Source organism: Alligator sinensis, unplaced genomic scaffold (assembly GCF_000455745.1).
Source record: "Alligator sinensis unplaced genomic scaffold, ASM45574v1 scaffold157_1, whole genome shotgun sequence".
In the NCBI taxonomy this organism is placed as follows: domain Eukaryota; kingdom Metazoa; phylum Chordata; order Crocodylia; family Alligatoridae; genus Alligator; species Alligator sinensis.
In genome coordinates, this window is record NW_005842316.1 from 243,532 (window position 1) to 266,578 (window position 23,047).

The 23,047-nt window shown below is 46.4% G+C and overlaps 1 protein-coding gene across 5 annotated transcripts in view; it reads right to left on the reverse strand.

The window, feature by feature from the left end:
- Nucleotides 1-828: 828 nt before the first annotated feature.
- The window catches only part of SEPT6 (septin 6), a 31,418-nt gene continuing 9,199 nt past the window's right edge, over nucleotides 829-23,047 (reverse strand). The window contains exons 3-11 of one of the 5 annotated variants that reach the window (XM_025209910.1): nucleotides 17,834-18,029; nucleotides 16,197-16,383; nucleotides 15,770-15,931; nucleotides 10,481-10,577; nucleotides 10,011-10,179; nucleotides 8,762-8,894; nucleotides 8,373-8,563; nucleotides 7,582-7,624; nucleotides 829-1,905 (exon numbers count right to left, since the gene is read on the reverse strand). In XM_025209910.1, the coding sequence (XP_025065695.1) occupies nucleotides 7,621-7,624; nucleotides 8,373-8,563; nucleotides 8,762-8,894; nucleotides 10,011-10,179; nucleotides 10,481-10,577; nucleotides 15,770-15,931; nucleotides 16,197-16,383; nucleotides 17,834-18,029 (1,139 nt within the window). In that variant the 3' untranslated portion in view covers nucleotides 829-1,905; nucleotides 7,582-7,620. The other 4 variants (XM_006028484.3, XM_006028483.3, XM_006028486.3 and 1 more) reach the window with 4 other exon arrangements.

The window sequence follows — 23,047 nt, forward strand, 5'->3', positions numbered from 1 at the left end:
CTCACTGACTGGTTTATACCTTCGGCAGAAACATCTCAAGGATTGAACACTTCCTTCCTTTAAAAGCGGGTTTCCCCATGGGACAGGTTGCCTTACCCTGGTTGTGTGGAAACACCTGCCACAGACAGCTCCGACTCCATGTATTCCACAGCTCGCTTCAGGCCAGGGCCCTCTGGGGCTTCAGAGACGCAGGCTGCTTCCCATTCTTTTGTTTAAAGCAGTGCGTTTTAAAAACTAGACAGACTCCAATCTAAAAAAAGGCTGCAGCACATCCCAGAAATAGCAAGTGTAAATTGGTTGCAGTCGCAGGTTTAATAACCTGTAGTGTCTCCAATGCACGAGGTTAATGGCCTTCGGTGTCTAAAAACAACCAGCTAAATTAATTACAATTTTAAAAAGTGCAACAGGTCAAGAGAAACTTCCCACGTATGGAGCTTTTCCCCCTGGTGCATTTTAGCATCTAAACTATTTCCATTTTCAGATAACAGAGCTAAAGCAAGCCTGGTTAGAAATCATATAGAGGGAAACCCAGGCTGGTCCAAGAGGAATCTCTCCAGGGGCAGATGTGGGCAATTTCAACAGGGGCCCTATTTCATCCAAGCCAGGACACTCCAATTCTTCCCCGCAACATTGTGCTAGAGCTGGACCAACCAACCCCCCTTAACACCCTCATGATAACCTTTGCCAACATGCTTGTCCCAACATCCCGGCTACATTTCAGAGTGGCTCAACTGAGCTCCACGCATTTTCCCCAGAAGCAGCTGTACAACAGGAGGACTCTGCTCTCTCAGGAAACTCTCCACTACAAACACAAAAGGACCCAGGTTGTATTTTTTCACATTTTTTTTTATTGAAAACTTACATTAAAGTTAGAAAGGTATCGAGCTAAACAGTGCTGGTTCTTTAATGCTTCATGTAAATATATACTCGGTGCCGTTATCACTCATACTTCCATTGGGAAAAAAAAAAGGGTGAGGGGGGAATAAAACCACAGAGGAGAGACAGATGAACACAGTTTGGAGGAACATGCAGTGGATGGTCCAAAGGAGAACGAGACAAGCAAGAGGGCTAGGACAGACTCCAAGGCATCTCCAAGACAGCACGCTCTACTCACATGGGCTTTGGAGGGAGCATGACCAGCTGGCGACAGCTCCCCAGGCCTCCCCAGCGTGAAGAGCAACATCATTCTCTAACTCTAAAGAGCACAAGGGGGTTCCAATAATGGAGTGTGGGGTTTTAATACACAATAAATTATTTGAGGCTAAAAACTCACTCAATCTGTGTCAGGCAGGCAATGCAGTGTCCTTAACGAGAGGGCAGAGGCACAAATGACACTAATGGAAGAAAAACCTGCACGTTTCTTTTTGCTGTATTTCCTTGTTAGAATGAGCTAGGTCGTGGCTGTCAATGTAGCAAATTGCACCTATTTCTCTCTCCTCTGACATCAAGTACAACAGGTTTTCAACACAAAGCCAGGAACTGGCAAGAAAAAAACAAAACAAAAAAACAACACTCTGGCTTCCACAGACAGTCATGGGAGTCTGTGATATTTATATTAGGCCAAATTAGGGGGGAAAAAATATATGTATGTATATATTGTCATAATCTTAATGCTTTGACTTTTTTTTTTGGCTGTGTCACTCTTCCAATGACATTTCTGTTGCTCCTCAGAAGTCTTAGGTACACGATCAGCTTCCTCCAGTAATATTCTGTCTTGTCACGCAAAATACAAGACACTTCAATTTTAAATACCATGCAAGGCAGAAAAGGGCTTCTTTCCAAGACACTAAACATTGAAGATCTGTCCCCCCCACACAGACATTATAGGATCCCTAAAAACTCTTCTAGAAGCAGTAGTCTTCTCCCTCAGACACAGTGCAGCTGGCGAAGACAGACTAAAAAAAGCTACAGAGAGAGGGGAAAAAAAGAGAGAAAAAACAGAAGATTATCAAAAGGAGAAGGACATTCAAAAAGCAGGAAATAGAGACTCAACGTAAACTGAGAGGAGAGGTGGGCAATTACAGATCCTGCAGTAACTGCTCCCAGGGCTTCAAGGAAACCACACAAATTAGAACGTTGTTTAAAGAGGTTTTTAATAGCATTATAAAAGAAGTCAAAATGATCCGTAACAGCCAACAACCTGCAATGCAGGAAAACAAAAGGCAGATAAAAACACTCTTTGCAGCTGGACACCTGAGGCCCGCTGAACAAGGGACACTGACCGGTCATGGAAGGTGCGCGACTAAGGAAAGCAGCCAGTGCTTGAAGTACCGTATTTTCTCACATACAACATGTCCTAAAACAAAATGTGCACCTGGTTTCTGAAAGGCAGAACGAAGAAAGAAAGATCTTTTCTTTGTGAGCCTCTGTTGGGCAGGGTCGGGGAGGGAGGGAGAATAATGAGCGTCCACAGCCAGCACATAAGGAGCCCGGCGTGCAGTGTAGCACGTGCAGCTTTAGTTTTGCTTTCCCCAGGCAGAAGCTGAACTGCTGTTACCCTATTTCCTTGGTTACCGTGCACACCCGATTTCCAGCAGCTGCATTTTAGAGGAAAAGAAGCATGTGTGTTATATGTGAGAAATTATAGTATTTCAAACTTCTTTTTAAAAAGCAGTTTTTTAATTGATCTTTACAGTGCCCCCAGAAACCTGAGAAAGTATTAATAGGCTGCAGTCAAGCATTTGAACAGTCTTCACTTCTAGAAAATGAGGCCACACCTAAGCTTCAGTTATGGGCTCCTGCACAAGGCTGACCATGTGCTTGGGCAAGGAGCTGGATGGAGGAGCACATGGAGGAAGAGGAACTGCCTTCCCCACTAATGCTGACATGTGCCACAGGGGATAAGCCTCAGGCTGAGGCTAGATGGGACATCTCCAAATGCAGGCCTACAGCCAGCCAGACCAACCTAGAGCCAGGCGCTTGCTAGCTCCCCTGGGACGGGAGGAGATCTTGTCCCCAAAGCTCTGATCTGGCTAGCGAGCAGATATGAGGAAAAGGGGACCTGAGTAAGAGCCATCGCCATCAGGCTCTCAGGTTTGAAGAGTGTGTGCAGGCAGTTGAAAGATGCTGTGGCAATAGCAGACCCTGAGACATCAGCCAGCTCTCCTTTCACCAGTGTCTGAGGGCTGTCTGTTGATTTCAGCCTTCATAAGATGCTCCCACTTGGGGTCAAGCTTTCAAGTTCAAATTCCACGCGCACACTTTGCCTTTTTCCCTAGAACGATGAGATCTCGCACATGTTCCCCTTAAATGCTTATGGCTCACAACACATCTTCAACAGGACCTGTGCGCACCCAGCCCACTCCATCCAAGATACAAGGCTTCCCCCCCCGCAGCCACCATAATTAAACCAAGGCTGTGTTGTCTTTTCAAAATCCCCAATAAATAGATTTTAAACTGCATCGTTATTTTGCCAGCAAAAAAAAAAAAAATGCACAGAATTCTTTTCCACATCCCTTAATAATTTGGGGGGGGAAAATCCATTAAATGTAGAATAAAAAAGAAAGGAGTGTTAAGGTTACAGTGTCCAAAAAAAGCTTATCTTAAATGGTTTCATTAAAGCAGTCACCACCAATACATAGGAAAGGCAGATTCCTGATGAGGAGAGAGAGGATTGGAAAGGTCATGGCTGAAATGTTATGAGAAGCTGTCAGCTGTTACTAGAGCCTCTGTTTTAACAAATAAAGGAAGGTCCATTCGAGCCCTTTGCATTCAGGGATTATTACTCAGTACAGAGCCAGGGGTTACTGTAAAAGAAGGGCAAAAAAAAAGTAAACGTTAACCAGAATTCATGGTCTCATAAAGACTTTATTTTTTTTTAAATGTCCCCTTTAAGGAATACACAGACAAGACACTTCCAGGCAAACCACAGCTTGTTCAGGGAGGTACCTACTGAGGGTACCTACTGAGCCTCACTGAAGGCAGAAGCAAAACTCCCACCCATTCAGTGCAAAAATGTTGCATTAAGAAAACCCTAAAATCTTTTGCTATATAGCAAATTTCAAGGAACAACTAAACAGCATCTGTGCGTTCCTAAGCAGATGCTGGGTTTTCCTAATAATACTTGGGATATTAAACAACAAACAAAGAATATAAGGACAAAGGATTTTGAAAAGAAAGTAATACGGCAGCATCTCTATGCTGTCTTCTTCATAACACCAGCTGTTCTAGCAAGTAAACATGGGCCTTTGCGCAGGTTTTCCCTGAGTTTGGATCCAGGATTTGTTTCAGCACGTCATGGTAACAGGGGAAGAGTCTGTGGAAGGCAGGCCAGGTGGATCTGAACTTCCCAGAGTCTGTATGGCTCAGCTCACCAGGACAACCTGCTGCAAAGCCTGGATCTGGATTGAGTTTTCCCCACAGTATGGGGATGAGAATGGGGCTTTCCATCTTCTGAGGTTCTGGCTCAGGCCCTTGCCTGCTAGCATGGTATGTATGTAACAGTCAAGTACAAGGAATCCAATCTAGATGAGGATGCGTTAGACACTGATACAGAAAATGAATGCACCACAACAAAGAGCAGCCTCTCTCACAGGCAGCCCAGAGAGCAGGCTCTAATTGCACTCGCAGGGATTCGAAGGCAGGGCACAGGCTTCAGGGCACTAAATGCGAGTCCACAAGCAGCCGTGCTCTGACCATGCAGATGTGAAACACGTGCGAGAACTAGCTGGGACGGTTTAGAGCAGAGGATGCTAGTTCTGCAAGCGCTCGGCCATACGGGCTGCTGCCCAGCGGGGGAGTGGGTAGCCTTTAGTGCCTCCTGTCAGCTCCATACAGGTTATTGCTGGACTCCTCACCCACGGCTAGTCAAGGGCAAGACTCTTGCTTTTTAAAATAATTGTAAGGAGAGGACGGGAGCAGGGGGTGAGAGGTGGGCAAACAGGCAGTGGCAGCCGCGGGATAACTGAATGTGGGGGCATTCGTTTCTGGTGCCAAGGGGAAGGTGCTACAGGAAACCCGAACTGAAAATGAAAGAAAAAGGCAGGTTAATGGCATTGTGAGTGAATTTAAATAAGCAAATAAATCAAACATAATTATGGTCTCTATCAGGCAAAACAAATGAGAGTGTTGCTATGTGTTAATAAAGCTGACTGGTCTTGACCGACTACAACACATGCTTTGCACACACAGGCACAGACAGCAGGGGCACAAACAACATCTCCCACAGTCGCCTAACACAGTGGGATCAATCCTGTAAACCCCTGCTAGAGTGAAGAAGCCCCATAATACTTTATGGGCCAACACATGCATAAGTAGAACGATTGAAAAAGGACCAGACATACATATTTAGCTCAGCGGAGACAAATGCCCATTCAACACGCACTGTCTGCAATTGTATACCCGGAACAAAAGAACGTTATTTGATCTGGGGCTGGGCATACAATAGTGTACAGTTATAAGGACTGCCCAAAGCAATCCAAAACCAACAAGCAGCAGCAATGTTCGCTCCAACTGCACTTTAGCCCTGCCTTTGTACTCAGCCCAGCATGAACACTGTTATTCTTTGAGATTATTTTTCACGTTCAGATCCCAAAAAGCAAAGAATTGTTCTTTCCCCACACCTCCCCCACTTTACATTGTTATTGTTGGCAGCAACATTCATCCTGTCTGAGCATCCAAGCAGGGTTTTTTGTTTTGTCGGTGGGGTTTTTTTTTTTACTATATCTCATTCTGTATAGGACCCTTCTGGAGTCCTTACTAATAAGTGGGGCTAGCAATTAAAATTTAAAACTTTATTCAAAACTCAATGTTATTCCTTCTCTTTATTCCTGTTTCATGATAGACCATAGGTTAGTTTATAACTAGATCCTATTGACCTTATTCTCAAAGGTCGGTTTGTGGTAGGAAATCATCTCAAAATACTGGACTTTCTGGAGGGTCATTAATACAAGGGCCATAAGGAGACTTATTTTAATGGACACATTATTACAGCTGCAAATGTCCCCTTTAAAAGCAATAGGGCTGATATCCTGCTCACGCCTGCAATCTAGACATGTTAGTATCAGTTTTACCTATGGCAATAGTAATTGCATCTGGTTGCAAAATAAAGGCTCTTTAGATGCATCCATCACAGCTATAATCATCAATTTACTCATCAGTCGAGGATATGAATGGCTTTCCTGCCTCTGCTAGCTGGGTGCATTTGTTAAATGATTTCTTTACATATACATGAGTCCCTGTCCCTTATAATATACATCTATACCTAACAATGCCACATATATGCAAGCTGAAAGCACTGTCTGACTGCAAGCTTCATTCATTAACCATTTCAAGGTTTACAAAGCAGCCTGACTGTAAACAAATAAGCTTCTCTACTGCTATGCGGGGAGACCCAGGATTACATGACAGCAATATAAAATGACTCAGAATTGTGCAAACATTGAGGACTAAGACACCCACTTAATTGTGAGCAGAGGGAAGCTTTTGTGGCCTTTCTAGAGGAACTCAAAGGGTGGCTGTAGCCCTCTTCCAAAACTAGAAGCTACCCGCATAGGCACCGACTCCATGGGTACTCCGGGGCTCAATCATTCACTGAAAAAAATTAGCAGGTGCTCAACACCCATAAGCCACATCGGGTAAGCCGGGTTGAAGTAACACGCTGCCTCTTCTGGGCATGCGCGAGGCTCGGCACAGGAATGCAAAAAGAGAAAGCACCCACTGGTAAAAACTGAAGCCAACACCTATGGCTACCTGGATTCCTGATATGAATGCCAGGACCCAGGGGCAACGTATGCATCTTTGGGGGCAGGGCTTGTAAGGCTAAATGCAAGCTGCTTTTTTTTTTTAATGGAAATCACACTTAGTCTGAAAAGCCTACAATCATGTCTGCCCCCACAGACAAGGCATGGCAGACATCTGGAGCTCAAAGGCACAGCCTTTAGTCCTTGATCATTTTAGATCAACACCCAGCACCTGTTATTTGGCAATAAGCAACTACAAAAAAACCCCTAACTTTGACTATTTACTGCCTCAGGGTTAAGAGAGACCCAGTGACATACCCAGGGCTGAGCAGTAGCTTGGTGACAGAGGCTAGGATACAAGTCTTGAATCCCAAGCCTGTGCACTAACCAGTCATTAGGGGTAGAAGACTTCATTCTCATCAACCAGCCTGATTCTCAATACTTACATTTCTATATTGTTACCATAGCATCTACATGACTAAAAATCTCTTAGTTTGAGAGAGAGAGAGAGAAAGAGCGAAAAAGAGAGAAGACAAAAGGATTGTCTTTACTAGTGACATTAGTAAAATGGCTGCAAAGCTTTGGAGGCAGTGTCCTTCATCCCAAATGTGCCGTTATTATATTGCCCTTTCACATTACAACACATCAAGCAGTTCTTCGTGAAAAGTCACTCCTGTTACTTTGCAGCATCATTAAGGACACACAGTTCTCCCGAATACCCTAGATTTATTACTGCATGTGGAAAAAGACAGAATAGCAATACACCAGGACAGGCAAAAGGGGAGAGAGAAGTGAAAGGTGAAGGAAATGTTTCGTGATTGTGTGGTTGGGTGGGTTGGTGCTCTTAAGAACTGTGTGACTGGATCCCACTGCAAGGTCTATTGTAGTTAATGAATCTTACCAGGACAATGCACCTCATGCCCCATGCAGCAAACAGCAGTTAACTGTAAAACAGCACACAAGTAAGAGCTGATGGCGATGGGATGGTAATAAACATCAAGTCATGAATTAGTGCAAACAATGGAGCCTGGACTAATTAAGAAAGGGAAGTGCCAAGTTATTTGCAAATGCAGATCTCATGGGAAAGAGAAGGGCTACTCTACAGTTGGTTAGCCACTGTTAAATGAAACATTACCAAGCTAAAATCCTGCCTATAACATCCCTGGTTGCTATGGAGATTTCTGATGTAAATGCTGTAATGGAGCTGATAGTAGGAGGGTATCCAATGTAGGAGGAGAGTATCCACTGTAGGAGTTTGGCAGAGAGCAAGGCACATCACCGTTTTAAAACACAGCTATTTTTAACTTGAGAGAAGAGACCCAACTTATTAAAAGCTGGCTTGAGTGCTGAACAATAGTGCTTCGTTCCGTTTCCTGAACCCCAAAACTTTCCACTGTGGATGCTACCCCCCTTCTTGACCTAATCAGGCTGGACTACAAGAATACTTGGAGGCAATTTTGCTGTCAGCTATTCAGTATGTGTCTGGGTGTATTTTGGGTGTCTTATTCTGACCGGCATCTTTTTGCACAGCTCTGGGCCTGTTCAGCTTAGGGCTACTGGCTAGGGTTGGATATTTGTCTTGTGTTAGTCTGCTCTTAGAGATAACTGGCTGTGTTGGAGAAGAGGTACCAAAAGGTCTAATTGCAAAGGGGAAGTCATGACAGAGAAGCAAGCACCAAGTTAACTACTTACTTTTTCCTCTCCTTGTCCCGTTTTAGAGTCTGTGATCCTCCAGCCTGCTGGGCCTGAGACTGGAGCAGCTCAGCCGCCGTCTTCTTCTGTTTGAATGCATTTACTTCATCATCCAGAGATTTCTTCTTGTCCTCCAGCTTCTTCTTTTCATCCTGATGCAGCTTCTTCAGACGATCAAACTTTTCATGCAGCTAGAGAGGAGAGAGAGAGAGAAGAGCTGACACACCAACATACCTTCTCTCTCTACTGAGAAAATCCCCATGAAGCCAGAAGACATTTTCAAAGAATACAGGACATTTCAGCAGCAACATAGCTGAGATTAATTCAAGGCTCATGGTAGTGGAGATGTACACATGCATGCATGCGCACACACACACTACTGTCTTCACCTCTTTTTCAGCCTCTTTAAGCTCTGCTTCTTTTTCTTTGACTCTCTGGACAAACATTTGCCTCATCTCCTCCTCTTTTTTCTGCAGTTCCCCCAGAAACTCATTCCTTTTGGCCTCATAAGTCTCTTGTAGGCTAGAGAGAAAGAAAAAGCAGGTGTAAAATCAATGATAAACTCAGGTCTCTTCTCAGGCATCCCCTCTAAGTCCACAAGAACCATCATGGCTGAGTAAGCACATGGGACAGACCAGAATCTGAGTCTGCTGGTCAGATGCTCAGGGGACAGCCTGGTTCAAACCCACTGCCAGACTCTAGGGAAGTTCAGCTTCAGATTCAAACTCAGCAGCATTAGGCTCATCTTACCCTGCAATCTCCAAGATACCCTTAAAAGAATAACACTTCCTGTGATCACGGAGATCATTTCATCAGCTGCCTGCTATTAGTCCTGGCACTCTAACCCCCCAGTCTTCATGCTGGGAATAGGCCCAGTCACTCAGTTTCCAAAGGGACCGACAACTTTAGAAAGCAGCAGCATCTGGAAGTACTTGTGTTGCCATCTGAAACCAAGCCACCACCTCAGGCCACTTCCTTGCCCCATGTTTGCCTCCATTTCTCTTATGCTCTCTGTTGAAAGAGCTGGGATCAGACCCTCATCTTCACTCTCCTCTCTTGTATCTTGCACTTGCTGCTCCACCTGTCTCTGTGGGCTGTGCTTCTCTGCGACTGCGAGCTCCATGCATCGTTCTATTATTCTCATGTGCTTAACCAGTGAAAAGCTGACGATTAGCAAGTCCATTCCCCCCTCAAGCCCTTGCTGAGCTGTGCCATTTGACCCACTGCCGTGGAAAAGGTCAAGTTTAGCCATCCTGGGGTGAAGAAGAGTCAGGTTCACTGTGCGATGCAGATGGGAGCAGGGGGGTAAGTCAGAAGAAAGCACTTGCCAAAGACAGATGCTGATTCCAAAGGAAGCCACTGGGTGACCCCCAGCAGGGGACACTCATGATACAGGGATTCTTGGCCCAACAAGGACAGGGAGATTCTTGGGTTTATAGTCTGCTCTAGTTCTAGCTTTCCCCTCCCATTTCACTCACATCGGATGCTGCCTGGGAGGGCTATGCAGCCTGTGGCACAGAATCCAGTCGGGGGTACAAAGGGCTAGCCTTTCAGAGCCAGTTCTGCATGTGCTTGGGGCTTCATGACAGGGTGAGCCAGCTGTGGTCTCTCCTGCCCTCTATGCTGCAGGAAGCATACCTGAAAGGTTTGCTGTCAGGATCTGTGTCCTTGAACCCCATCTCTTCCAGCTTGCACCGCCGGTACAGCTCATAGTGGCGTGCGTGGGTCTGCTCGCGGAGATCTTCCATGTTCACACGAATAAGCATCTCGCGTAGCTTCACAAAGTCACAGTGAGCTTCATTCTCCACTGCAAGACAATTGGAGCAGTGATATGGAGCGAGACACACAGAGTTGCCTCTTGATACTCTTCTGCCCTCCAGCCCCCCAGGGGGACTCTACTAACCCTTCCCAGCACTGAAAACACAGCCCCCCCACAATAATGTGATACAGGACATGGAGGGGAATCCCCACTGCAAGGCTGAACCTCAGTGGGACCCAAGTTAGCAGCAGAGCTGGAAGCAGGAGTGAGGCATCCCCTGCTCCAGGTGCAGGATCCCACCCCCTCCCAGCAGCAGCCTCCCCTCACACCACAGGGCCCAGGCACTCACCCTGCACTGTGCCCCATGGGTACTGCCGGGCTTTCATCATCTTGTTTCCTATTTTCATTTCCTCCGTGCTGCCAATCACTGCAAATGGTAAGTGGGCCTGGAATACAATCAGGGCAGTGGATATGAGTCACTTTGAGCGACAGCCAGGGACGCAGCATGCAGCCTGGACATGCCACATGTCCTGAGCGAGACAGGGCTGCATTGACACTGGCTGACTCTCCCTGTGAACCTGGTCACTACAGCCATGGCCCAAGAGGCGGCTTTGGGGAACCCTGTTGCTAAGGTTCCTGCTCTCTCGCCTGACAGAGCTGAGCCAGGGTCCCGGACAGCTTCATGCACATCCTTAATGCCTCCCCCCACAAACTCCCTCCCAGCCTTCTGTCCTGAAGGCTCAGGACTGAATGTGGGCTGCACATGGGAGCAGCCAGATACCATTGAGCCTTTGCAGGGGAGAAAAGAATACAGCTTTCTTTGCTCAAAGCCCTGAAGCCCAAAGCCCTTTGTACAGCCACAGCAGAGAAGCAGTTTCCCTTATTCAGCCCCACTGACTTGCCTCCACCCTGAGCAGAGGGGGCTGATAATGGGGTGGGCCTGTCTCCATTTCCAGCCATATGCTGGCCTCACACTGATGCCTGCAGCTAAGGCAACTGTAGTGGGCTTTGTTTAGATTGCAGCTGGCATCTGTTGAGAGCCACCAATCAGCTGTCACTTTAATAAGCTGCAACCTAAAATTACAAGGCTCTGTGCTGTTACCAAAGCCCCACATTGGTCTGTCGCACAGGAGAGCCTGATGCTCAAACTAGATCCTTTCATGGTGTTTGCTCATGTCATTCAGTCTCTGGTTGCATCATAACCCCCCCCCCGCCACACACACACATACACACACACAGCAGAGGCTCCAGGACCCAATTCAGAGACAAACCAGGACACATTTTGGAATAACAAGAGGGAGAGATGGTCCTTTAGAAAGCAACCAAACTGCTCTCATTAACTGGGTTGTTTTAAGCTTGATCTTTCTATAAGTGCACTGATCCTGGGACATAGCTTGGAAAAGCAAAGGGTTAGTGCACCTGCAATACAACCCTCAGTGCATCACAGCCCCAGCCTGTTTGCTGCTCCTGGGAGGAATGCAGGCGTCTTGCAGATTTCAGAGATCCACTCGGCAGCAGTGCTTGGCAGGCCAGGCCTCTCTTGGTCTGCTATCTGGTACCAAGTAAACCAGTACAGCCTGTTCCATGGTCAGCTTGTCAGCGACTAAACCAGCACCCCAACCTGGGCAAGCCTGAGGGACTGGAGGATGTCTCCCAGCCTGCTATATAATTCAGCAAATACTAGTCTCCATAGATTGAGTGGTGCTTTGAACCGGTGTACTTGGGGCAAGGGGAAGGGGTGGGGGGGCTGGTCCCAGCTCTGCAACCAGCTCACCCTGTGACTTCAAACAAAACAATCTGCCTCTCAGTCTCCAGGCTGATAAGCAGCCTTACCACTCAGCGACCTCAAAAGGGAAATCAGGCAAATGAGTCAGAGCTCAGAAAGCACAAGACCCTCCAGAAATGTGAGGCTGGTGCTATATGGAGTCAACAGGCCCATGCTTTTTGCTTTTCAAAAAGAAACATAATCCATGGTCCCACTTTGTCATTTCATTTCAAAAGTGCTCTTCACACTGCACAGGCTGCCGGGAAAGCAGTGGCAAAGCAAGGTAATTGTCCAGGGAAAATAATTCAAAAGAACACACACTTAAATTCAGCACCAATCTCTCCAAGGTACAGCTAATTTAAAAATATATATTGACAGAATAAAAAATCCTCACAGCTGCCCATGCATTAAGCAAAGCTACCTACAGCCTGGGCTTCACAGACATGGGGAATGAGACTGGGAGCCTAAGTGACAGGCCCAAAGCCATCTGCGGCAGCAAAAGGAGACTTAACGCTGGAGTCTTCCTGGCTCCCAGTCCTGTGTTCACACTCGCTGCCCTATGAATTACCAGGAAAAAAAGCTCTGCAGATGATGAACTTAATACACTACCATGTGATCACCTAGATTGTGGGCGAGTGCAGATGGGGAGAGAACAAGCATCCAATAAACCAAACTAAAATCTAAGCAACCAGCTCTGTTGTGCCCTGCACCCCAGGCAGCCCCATGTGCCAGATAACGTGCAGCAATATTTGTCAGCAACAGTCATCAAGCTGTGCTGAATTCTGAGTAGTTAACAGAGCGTTGGGATGCCGATTGTACCAGTAAAAACTGTGACCCCAGCTTGCTCACAGAAACAGAAAATAAGGGCTTGCTAGGTCAAAGTGGTCAAAAGCTTGTTGTTCAAGGGATGAGAGCCAGAAGCAAAGAGTGTTTTGCCAGGAGAATTCAGAGTGACTTTCCAGTATGGACAGGCTATAATGGGCGAGAGTCAGCTCATGCCATTATGGCAGTTCTGAGCAGGAGACCCAGGATCTGCCTTACAGGACCAACATGAGAGCGTCAGGGCACAATAGGCCTGATCACCCAAAAAGGAGGAAGGAAGCAGTAGATCTCTTTAAGGAGGGAGCCAATGAGTCCCAGAAGGGACCCCAGCCAGGGCCAGCTGAAGGGTGGCTGGTCGTGACATGGGGCTTTAGAAAAGGAGAAGAGGTCTGTGCCCTGAGGATCCCCAAAAATGCTGCGCATGTGTGAGGCATGGAGCAGAGCAACCATGTTAATGACTGACTCTGTCACAGGCATTCATCTATTGATGAGCCCAGAGTAATTGTTAACAATGCACGCTTCAAACAAGGCGGGGTTATTTTCCATCACTCTCCAATGCTGTGAAGCTGCCTGCAGGCACCACTCACAGATGAAGGTGAGCCACGTGGTCCTCTCTCTTCACTGCTCTCCTGCCCTGCTGGTCACAGCAAAGATGCTTAGAGATACTGTCCAGAATGGCCAAGTGCTGGGGGAGACCCTTAGTGCCACTGGACTGAGGACACATGAAGTCATATTGTGCCAATAAGCCCTGCTGCAATCTCATGGGAACCAACGGGCATCGGCATAGAGCTGGACTCATTGTTTCCACAAGCAATTCCCCCTGCATGAGGGAACCCAGAGCTGTAGGAAGCCATGTAGGCACGGGGAAGGATCAAGCCTCCCAGCTGGACAGCAGATCCCTGTGGGAAATTGGCAGGCTGTAAATAGCAGGGAGCACAATGCTGCATAGTGAAAGACAAAACCCCTATGCCCTCGCTCAACTGAAGAAGCTTGGCCCCTTCATTTAAAAGGGAACTGAAGAACAGTTCAGAGATGCGGAGGGATTTCTTTCAGTACACAGAGGTGGCAGTAGCCACAAGTGCCCATCAACCAGCCCACTGCCACCCACCAGAATACGAGTGTACATTTATCTCCCTCAGCACTGGGTAGCAGCAGCCCAACATACCTGAAAGAAAAGATAAAAACAGCAACATTTGGTTCCTCATCCACAAAATAGATTCTGGAGTTGGTTTAATGGGACTCTCAGGCCTTCATTAGTACAGATTTGGGTATGCAAGCAATGTGTTTATAGCAAATCACAAGCAGCCCGAGCATGTTTTGCAGGCTAGACTGATGATGAAGCACTATTAGCCACTTGCACAGTGCCCAGCTTATACAATCTCTAATTACTGTTTTGGGCTAACACTTTAGAAGCCAAGAGTCTGCAAATTCTCAGACTTCCCACCAAGCTCCTAAAAATAGGTGATTCTGAGAGATTTGAATCGTTACTGCAATGAGCTTTCCAATTCTTGTTGGTGACATTCTTATAATACCCTGGTTCTTTAAGATCCCTGTTATCTTCCTACCACAGTAAATATACAGTTAACTTCTCAGCTCTTTGCTTTTTGCCTAGCAGAGGTTTGACAGTTTTATGAACTCTTGATTTTCATATCCTGACACTGCATCAAAATTAGCCTTGTGTTTTAATCTCACCATTTTCTGGGTAACTCATTGTACCGTGCAAACACCAAATCAGTCCCGATGACATCTCTGTGAAGAAGGCAAGCCTTGTCCTCATCTTAAACATGAGAAAATGGAGGCATCTTCCTTAAGATCACAAAGCAAACAGGAATAGGAGTAGGACTCACAAGTCCTGGGTTCAGTTGTGCACTCTAACTTCTAGACTCAGTCTGAACTATCCCATCTTCTGGCTGTGGAGATTATACATCAATAGTGAAAGAAGCGACTCTGCTCTTGTGTCTGTTTCATTGCAAGACCTTGTTTTAAAATAGTTTTATTTGGATTTCTATACACTATTAAGAAGGAGTCAGTGCTCCACACGTACTTAATGTACCAGTAGTCCAGCCAGTTCCCCAGCAACAATGTTAGCACCAAGGCACTAGGTAATCTCCCTAGGCTGGAGGCACTGTGGTTTGCACAGGTGAGAACTCTCAGTGCTTTAAGATACAGATTTGACCCACTGCCTGGACCAGGTTCAGACTCTTTTCTTTATAGCTGTTAGTCCCTATACCCCTGGAAGAGTAGGATTTTTAGCTGCTTAGTGTAAGGCTGTATGATGAAATTCCCTTCTCCTCTCCTCATTTATTAGTAAGGCCCGGCATACTTAGAATTTGTGATGATGGGTCCTATTCAAGGGAAAGAAAAATGGCCATTTCTCTGTCCACCAGTGCACTGAACAAGCAATGGCTATTCCTATCAACCACCAACTTTCTATCCATCATCTTACTTCTTTTCCAAATACTGAATCTTCTGCAGTAAGGATATTTAGACAGAGCAAGAACCAAGAGCAAAACCATTCAAACAGTAAAATCAAGTTGTCACAGAAAGGCAGCCAGCCATGGTTAACATTGTACTTTCCATTTAGAGATCTCAAAACTTAACATACACACAAATGACACCTTTCCTGCTTATCACCCCGAAGGCACTCTGCATGGAAAAATAAGACTAAGCTGAAGTGACACAGAGCAGTGACAGACCACGGGCTGTAGTTCTACTCTCCCCAGCATCCAGGCCTGTGTTCTAGCCATTAGCAATTCTGCTTTCTTTACATGCCCCCCATTAGATCAGGCAAGAGAAAACAAACCCACCCAAGTACCATTACATGATAACATTCCCCTACCACCTCCAGAAAGCAACTAGGGTGTGGGGAGAGGAGACAAACAGGAAAGGGTCAGTTTTGATGACTGGGGTCAGACTGACATACACTGGATTGAACTGAACCATAAATGAGTTACAGCAAAAATCCTATCCTTGTTCTTTAAAGTGAAATGAAGGTTAAAATGGAGATAACACTCAGCACTGCGTGGAATACATCCCCACTGCGCCACTTACATTCATTGTCCCGTTGATCTCTGCCACTGATTCGTCATCGGTGGGGAACTGGTAGATCTGCACCCCATTACTGACCAGCTCACTTGTGATCTTAATTTTGAACTTTGTTAACTCACTCTTGGAGACAGCATCAGATTTGGCGATGATGGGAATGATGTTGACCTGGATGAGACAGAGGAATGACAGGGCTTGAGCTTCACTCGGGCACAAAAGAAAATAGTGACTTCTTATGTCTGACAACACAATTTGGATGTGTGTGGCGAGCTCAGGTGCAAGATATAGCTTTTTCAGGAAAGTTATGGGATGTGCCTAAGGGACCCCATTAATCTACCCCAGCAAGGAAAAATTAGGTGGAGACTCCTCGACAGGTCAGTGAAGCTTTGCACATGGATTAGAAAACAAGTCAAGAGGATTATGGGCCCTCTACCTTGCTGTCCAGCTTCTTCATCGTTACCAAGTCCAGGGACTTCAGTGAATGGCCCGTGGGAGCAATGAAGTACAAGCAGGCATGGATACGGGTATCATGGTAGTTGTGCAAAACCCTCTTTATCTTCAACTCCTCTTGCAAGTAGGCTTCAAACTGAGCATCAATGAACTCTACGATGGGCTTGTAGCTTTGAGAGAGAGGAGGAACAAAGAATCACAGACCTTGTCAACAAGGAGCAACATGTGCATTTTCCATATATTGCACTCCATTTTTGAGACATTGTTCCACTTGTTTAGGACCCATGACAGCATCACACCGTGTTTATTTGTAAGAAATGTACATTGCATTTGGGGGTGGAAATGCCATTAGATTGACCACAGTGCCCTGTCTCTGGCAAAGCCCCACGCCCACGTGCTACAAAAAAGACAGAAAAAAAGATGCAAGAAACCCCATAAACAAAAATAAATCCTTAAATAACCTCTTAGAAAGAAAAGAAAGGTCATTAGCTGTGCCAGTTTGCAAGAGGAAGCACATTCTACCTACCTCTCTTAAAAGTGATAAACTTCTGCCTTGAAGCATGAGGACTGTTTTCATTTAAAGTTTCTCATCTAATATAAATGATTAAGACTAATCTCCTGCACGGTGAAGTGACTAATCCAGAAAGCACTTGGACTCGTTACTGTCACTCTGCCCAGATTTCTACAGGTTAACCCTGCATTTCTTCCCTTTCTATAGGATGGATTCCCATGTTAGCACTCTTGCAAGGAGCCAAGAATCCATTCTGTGCAAAAGGCTCTCGTGTAGCACCCTGTGAAGTGACTGGAAATGCTAAGGTCTCATCACATGATATAAAGAAAATGAATAATCACTTCACTACCAAGGCTGGGGGAGCTATTTAAGAGAGAGTGATAAGTCAAAGTAAGGTCATCTCTATTATCCCAAAACATGTTAGAGGGCAGGGATTGCTGCGATCAGCCAGATGCTCTAATGTTCATAACAATGGACAAACTCTTAATGGTATTGGGAAACTAGCTGCCAGGTACCAAAGGAGTCCTCCCAGGGTATTTCAGCAGAGAGCAGTGCCCCCACCCAGAAGCAGTCAAGACAAGCAGTGTCTAGCCAGCTTCGGGATTTCTGATCGGGCCTCTAGGTTGCTGTGGCACACAAGACCATGAGGCAATGCCCTGGAGCAATCTGCGTTTTGAGAGAAGAGCTGAATGGTCAGAAGGGAGCTGGGCAGGAGGGGAGAAACTGCTCACAACACCACAGGCACCATATCCTGGCCCATACCCAAGCAACACTGATGGACTACAGGCTTTGAGAAGCCACAGCCTGCCCTCCCTCCCCAGCCACCATCTACTCCAGAGCAGCAATGTGCACACTATGAAGGAGTAGGGTCAAAGCTACAACCCATCTAGAGCATTTGGGAACCAAAGAGGTGGGGGGGGGCGGCAATGACGACGACAGGGACGGGATATAGATTCATAGATGTTAGGGTCGGAAGGGACCTCAATAGATCATCGAGTCCGACCCCCTGCATAGGCAGGAAAGAGGGCTGGGTTCAGATGACCCCAGCCAGATGCCCATCTAACCTCCTCTTGAAGACCCCCAGGGTAGGGGGCGAGCTCTCAGTATACCTGTCTTCCTTGTTGATCTGGTCCCCGAAGCCCACGGTGCTCACGATGGTCAGCTTCAGGTTGACATTGCTCTCCTGTAGGTCGTAGGTGTTGGACTTCAGCTTGACCCCCGGCTGTGAGTGTGAGGCGGGCTCCCCTTCAAATTTTGTGTTGAAAAGGGTGTCCATCAGTGTGGACTTTCCAAGGCCCGTTTCCCCTTTAAAGAAAGGAAGAGCAGTGAAACAAATTTGAAAAGACACAGTCCAGTCCAGCAGATAAGGCCATTAAACAGGAGGCAAACCCCCAGCCAATGTAAACAAGACTTGTGCCCCAGGGGACTGTCCAAGAAGCAGAGTCATGGACAACGGGAGGTCTGTGCTTGCTGGGGAAAGATGGACCGGGGAGAGTAATCATCATTTCAGAGCCTGCAAACACAGAGTTGAAAGGGAAGAGGTGAAAAGGGGAAGGGGAAGAAGGCAGCATTCAGAGTCTGTCCAACAAGCCCTGCACTGTACCCTGGATCCAGTGCTTCTGTGACCTCACAGGCAGGCGGTTGGGGGAGGAAGAAGAGGAAGGAAACCATTTCCATTCCTAAAAGGATGAAGTCCAACCTACAGAGTGCTGCAGCCTCTTCCAACATGCAGCTGCTCTTGCTGCTTCCCTATAGGAAACTTTCCCCATGGAGGCTCCCATGCCACAAGCGAGCTGCACAACCAGACACCTGCACACACCACAAGACGCAGTGGCAGGATCAGGATCCTACCTGCCTTTACCTGCATGCACTGTGGCATACTTGCTTGCTTCCAGCCTCTCCATACCTGTGTGCATTTTCCCAGCTAGATACAAGAGGCAAATCCCTGTAAGGGGCTTGGGCAAAGCCAATCTTAATCCTGTTTCAAGCACATCCTGCCTGAAAACACTCTGAGCACATTCCTGCACTTTTCCTGTGGCCTTTCTGCTGCTTTCATCATCACTACATTTGCTCTTGGTTCTAAATGCTTGCAGCCCTCTCCACTCCACAGAATTCCCTTCCCTACCAAAAGGCACACTGCAAGATGAATTCAGTTCATGGATTAAAATAGCAGAGAATTCACCAGCCACCCTCCCCGCGACCGCCCACACACTACACAAACCATTTCCAATTCAGCCTATTTTTACAATGCACTTCACTTGCAAAGTGGAAAGGATTCTGAGAGGATGTTAAGCCTGTTAGTGTTTTTGCCCCAAGGACTGGCAATTTTCTTATATTTTGGTGAAACAGAGATCGAAATTCACTCCTGAAGGTGTCCAGCTGGCATCTCTCTCTCTCTCTCTCTCTCTCTCTCTCTCTCTCTCACACACACACACACACACACACACACACCCCACACGTCCCGTCCCCCCCCAAAGGATCCAGCTTAGGCACAGGCAAAAAAGAGTTTCTTTGCTCTGCAAGTTCATTTAAAAGCTGCTCATTTCTGTAAGCTGGGGTGCAGCACTTACCATGAGTTTGTCTGCTTTAACAAGGAGGGGAGGCAAGAGTAAATGAGCTTTTTGCATCATCTCTGCTAAGAAGCCAGAATTCTTTCTTCAAACAATGACAACCCTCAAGGGTGAGGTTTACTAGCAAGGCAGGGTTGGGAAAGCCTTTTGCCCAGCCAGTGCAGGAAGATTTAATTTTCAGGGCTGTAGATCTTTCCACAAAATCCAAAATTAATGACAATGTTAACATTAAAACATGGTGTATAGAGTATTACTAGAGAGGATTTAGATTTCATAGATTTCTAGGGTTGGAAGGAACCTATTAGATCATCGAGTCCAGTCCCCTGCTCTGGGCAGGAAAGAGCGCTGGGGTCAAGTGAACCCAGCCAAGTGCTTTTCTAACCTCCTCTTGAACACCTTCAAGGTAGGTGAAAGCACCACCTCCCTAGGAAGTCTATTCCATATTTTGGCAACCCTCACCATAAATAATTTCTTCCTGATGTCCAATCTAAATCTACACTGTTTCAGTTTATGGTCGTTGTTTCTAGCAACCCGGAGGGGCACCCTGGTAATCAGAGTATCCCTTATTCCCTGCTGACCTCCCCCCACCCCGATGAGTTTGTAGACAGCCACAAGATCACCTCTCAGCCTTCTTTTGCAGTGGTTGAAGAGATTCAGGTCCCTCAGTCTGTCTTCATAGAATCTCACCTGCAGGCCCTCAACCATACAAGTGGCCCTCCTCTGAACCCTTTCCAGATTATCTACATCCCTCTTGAAGTGCGCCGCCCAAAACTGGCCGCAGTACTCCAGCTGTGGTCTCATCAATGCTGCATAAAGGAGAAGAATCACCTCCCTAGACTTGCTCATGATGCACCTCCTAATGCAAGGCAGATAGCAACTGGGTAGCTTCCAAAAAGATGGGTAAATAATTAGCATATCTGACTGCAATTCACTTTAGCCTTAGACAAAACCATAGCATAAAATCTAAAGGAAAAGGAGCTGGGAACAACATCCTGGCTGTGGCCATAGGTACTTGTTACTATAGTCCTCTATGCTGGAAATGCGCTGACAGACTTTGCCACATTCCAGATCAAAGAGCATTTGCCCCCAGGGTATGGACAGACAAGGTTCTTTAGGTAAATCTGATATCTTTTATTAAACCAACTCAAATAGTTGGAAAAATTCTTCTTTGCAAGCTTTTGGGTATAAATACCCTTTGTCAGGCTGAGGAAGCATCTGCAGTTGGTGTGTGCTCTTCCTGGATGGCATGAACAGTAAAGAAGCCAGAGGCTGGTCTGCATGCAAGAAAGGCAGTCAGTGAAGATGTAAACTGAAGAATCAGTGGGTGAAAGACAGTTTGGGGCGGGGGGCAGAAATGAATGTACCTGGTAAATAGTGGAGAGGTACCTGGGAAGTCAGATGTCAGGCAGATTATAATGTTTCATAAATCCAATCTCTTTATTTAGTCCATGATTTTTTTTTATCCAGGAGGCTGATGAAGTGAAGTTCATAGGTTCATCTGTGAAAGGTGTTTTGTAAATTCCCTTTGAGGATCAGGACTGAGAGATTGGAGAGAGAGTGGTTTTCTTGTGAGAAATGTGCCCCCACAGGTAATTGGGCATTCTCGTCTTTGATAGATTTCTGGTGTGCATTCATTCTGGTGCGCAGTTGTTGTTTGCTTTTTCCTGTATATTTTCCATCAGGGCAGTTGGTGCACAAGATGAGATATATTACATTTCTGGAGGTGCAGCTGTAAGATCCAGGAATGGTAATGGTTCTGTTGTGGGGTGTTGTCATTGTGGTGGTGGTGGAGATATGTTGGCAGGTTTTACATTTCTTGTCAAGGCATGGCATGGATCCATTCGGTGTGTTTTGGGCTGTAGGAAGTTTGCTTCTGGTAATGAGATTAGCAAGGTTCAGTGCTTGTTTAAAGGCTAGGATGGGTGGTTCTGGGAAGATCTCTTTAAGAACTGGGTCTTCTTCTAGTATGGGTTGCAACTATTTGAGGATTTTCCATATAGGTTCCAGGGAGGAGTTATATGTCATAACCAGTGGTGTGCGATTCATGGGATGGGCAGGCATTCAAGGCACTCTAAGAGCAGGCAGCTGCTCCCTACATTGCTGGGCTGACGTTCAGACCAGGCAGAGGAAGGGCAGAAGCACCCAAAAGAAAGATTAACAGTTGAGCACCTGGGGGGGAATGGAGTGCAAGAGATTCTGACTGAGGATTTAGCAGAAAGTTGTCTCTCTCTGAGCACCTGCTTTTCCAGTCCCAGCAGGAGCCAAGCAGAGAGCAAATGGACAAGGCATAACTGAGTACAGCAACTGTTTCCCAGAACTCAGACTGGGTGCTCAAAATGAGCAGAGTTAGCAGAAACCCTGGTCTGACCTCACCCAGCCTCACTTCGGATTCCAAGATGATGGTGGCTTAAAAAAGAAACTTGAGAGAGAGAAAAGGCTGCAGGATTTCCAGGAATCACTGCCAAGATTTCCTGCATGAGCTGGTGGGAGAAGAGTGGTGAGGCAGTGGCATATGCGCTTTGATGGATGCCAACATCCCTTGAAAGGCAAAGGGGCAGGAAGCATGCTTGACCCAAATCAACCAAGGTTGGATCTGCTCTGGCTGAAGCAGAGGGAACGTGGATCTCAATTTCCAAAGGGAAATCGGAAGACACAAAATTAACAGAACAAGAGACCTGGTAAACATGGCAGAAGATGACAAAGAACAACACTCTCTGTACCACACCTCTATGTGTTGGGTTTCCTCATTCAGGGCCCTCTCAGCAGACACAGGTGTTGTGTCTGCAGATCTGTGAACAGACAATAAGGCTCCTTGGAGAGGATGCTCTTCATCCTTTCCTGCTGCCCAGGCCATCCCTGTTCCCATCCTTCAGCAAAAAAAGGGCATTTTCATCTAAATTAGATTTTTGTTTCAACAAGAGCGCCTGCTAATTACTGCCCAGTTTAAACTAGCCAGATGACTGCAGAGTCAGAGGGACTTTAAGGGCAGGAAAAGCAGCTGGTGACTTTTTGACCCACATCTCACTGTAGCAAAAGAAATACAGAGACCAGTCTCAGCTCACACTCTGACCAACGGGAAAGCCTCACTGCAGCACAGAGCTCAGAACAAAGGTTCACCCTTTCTAACAAAAGCATCAATTGCTCATAACAGGGTCCCACAGGTGAATGTCAATAAAAAGTCTGGGATCTGTAAAAATCAATCTATCTCCTTAACCCTGGATTTGATAGTCCTAGCTCCTGCCTCCCTCCAAAAAAGGCTAAATCAAAACAATGCTGTATTTAAATTAGAATTGGACCACCACCAAATTAAACTTGCCCTGTACGTCGAGGTTTGAGGAACCTTGAGAAACAACTAAGACTAATAAAAATGTGGGCACCCAAAGAGCTTTGCCTAAATAAAAACAAAAGCAACGCCCTCCCACACCCCGCCCCAAGCTACCCACCCAAACACGTACAATTTTCCCTGCACAGTTTGAACATGCAAACACTGCAGCCCTGAGAAGATACGGGGGAAATTGAAATAGGCTGCACCGAGAGTGGAGTGAATGCTTTCTCCAAGATGAGAGATACACAAGGGGTAAGCAGAGCAGCTGGCATTAATGCTACAAGAATGACATAAGATATGAATCTCTGCTTGCTTACAAAGTCCGACCAGAGATAGGGCACAGGGCTGCATTAAAGGAAAGGGGCAGCGAGTGAGGAATGCTCCATCCCTGAGGAGCTCCTACCCACGATGGAAAGAATTGTCAGCTG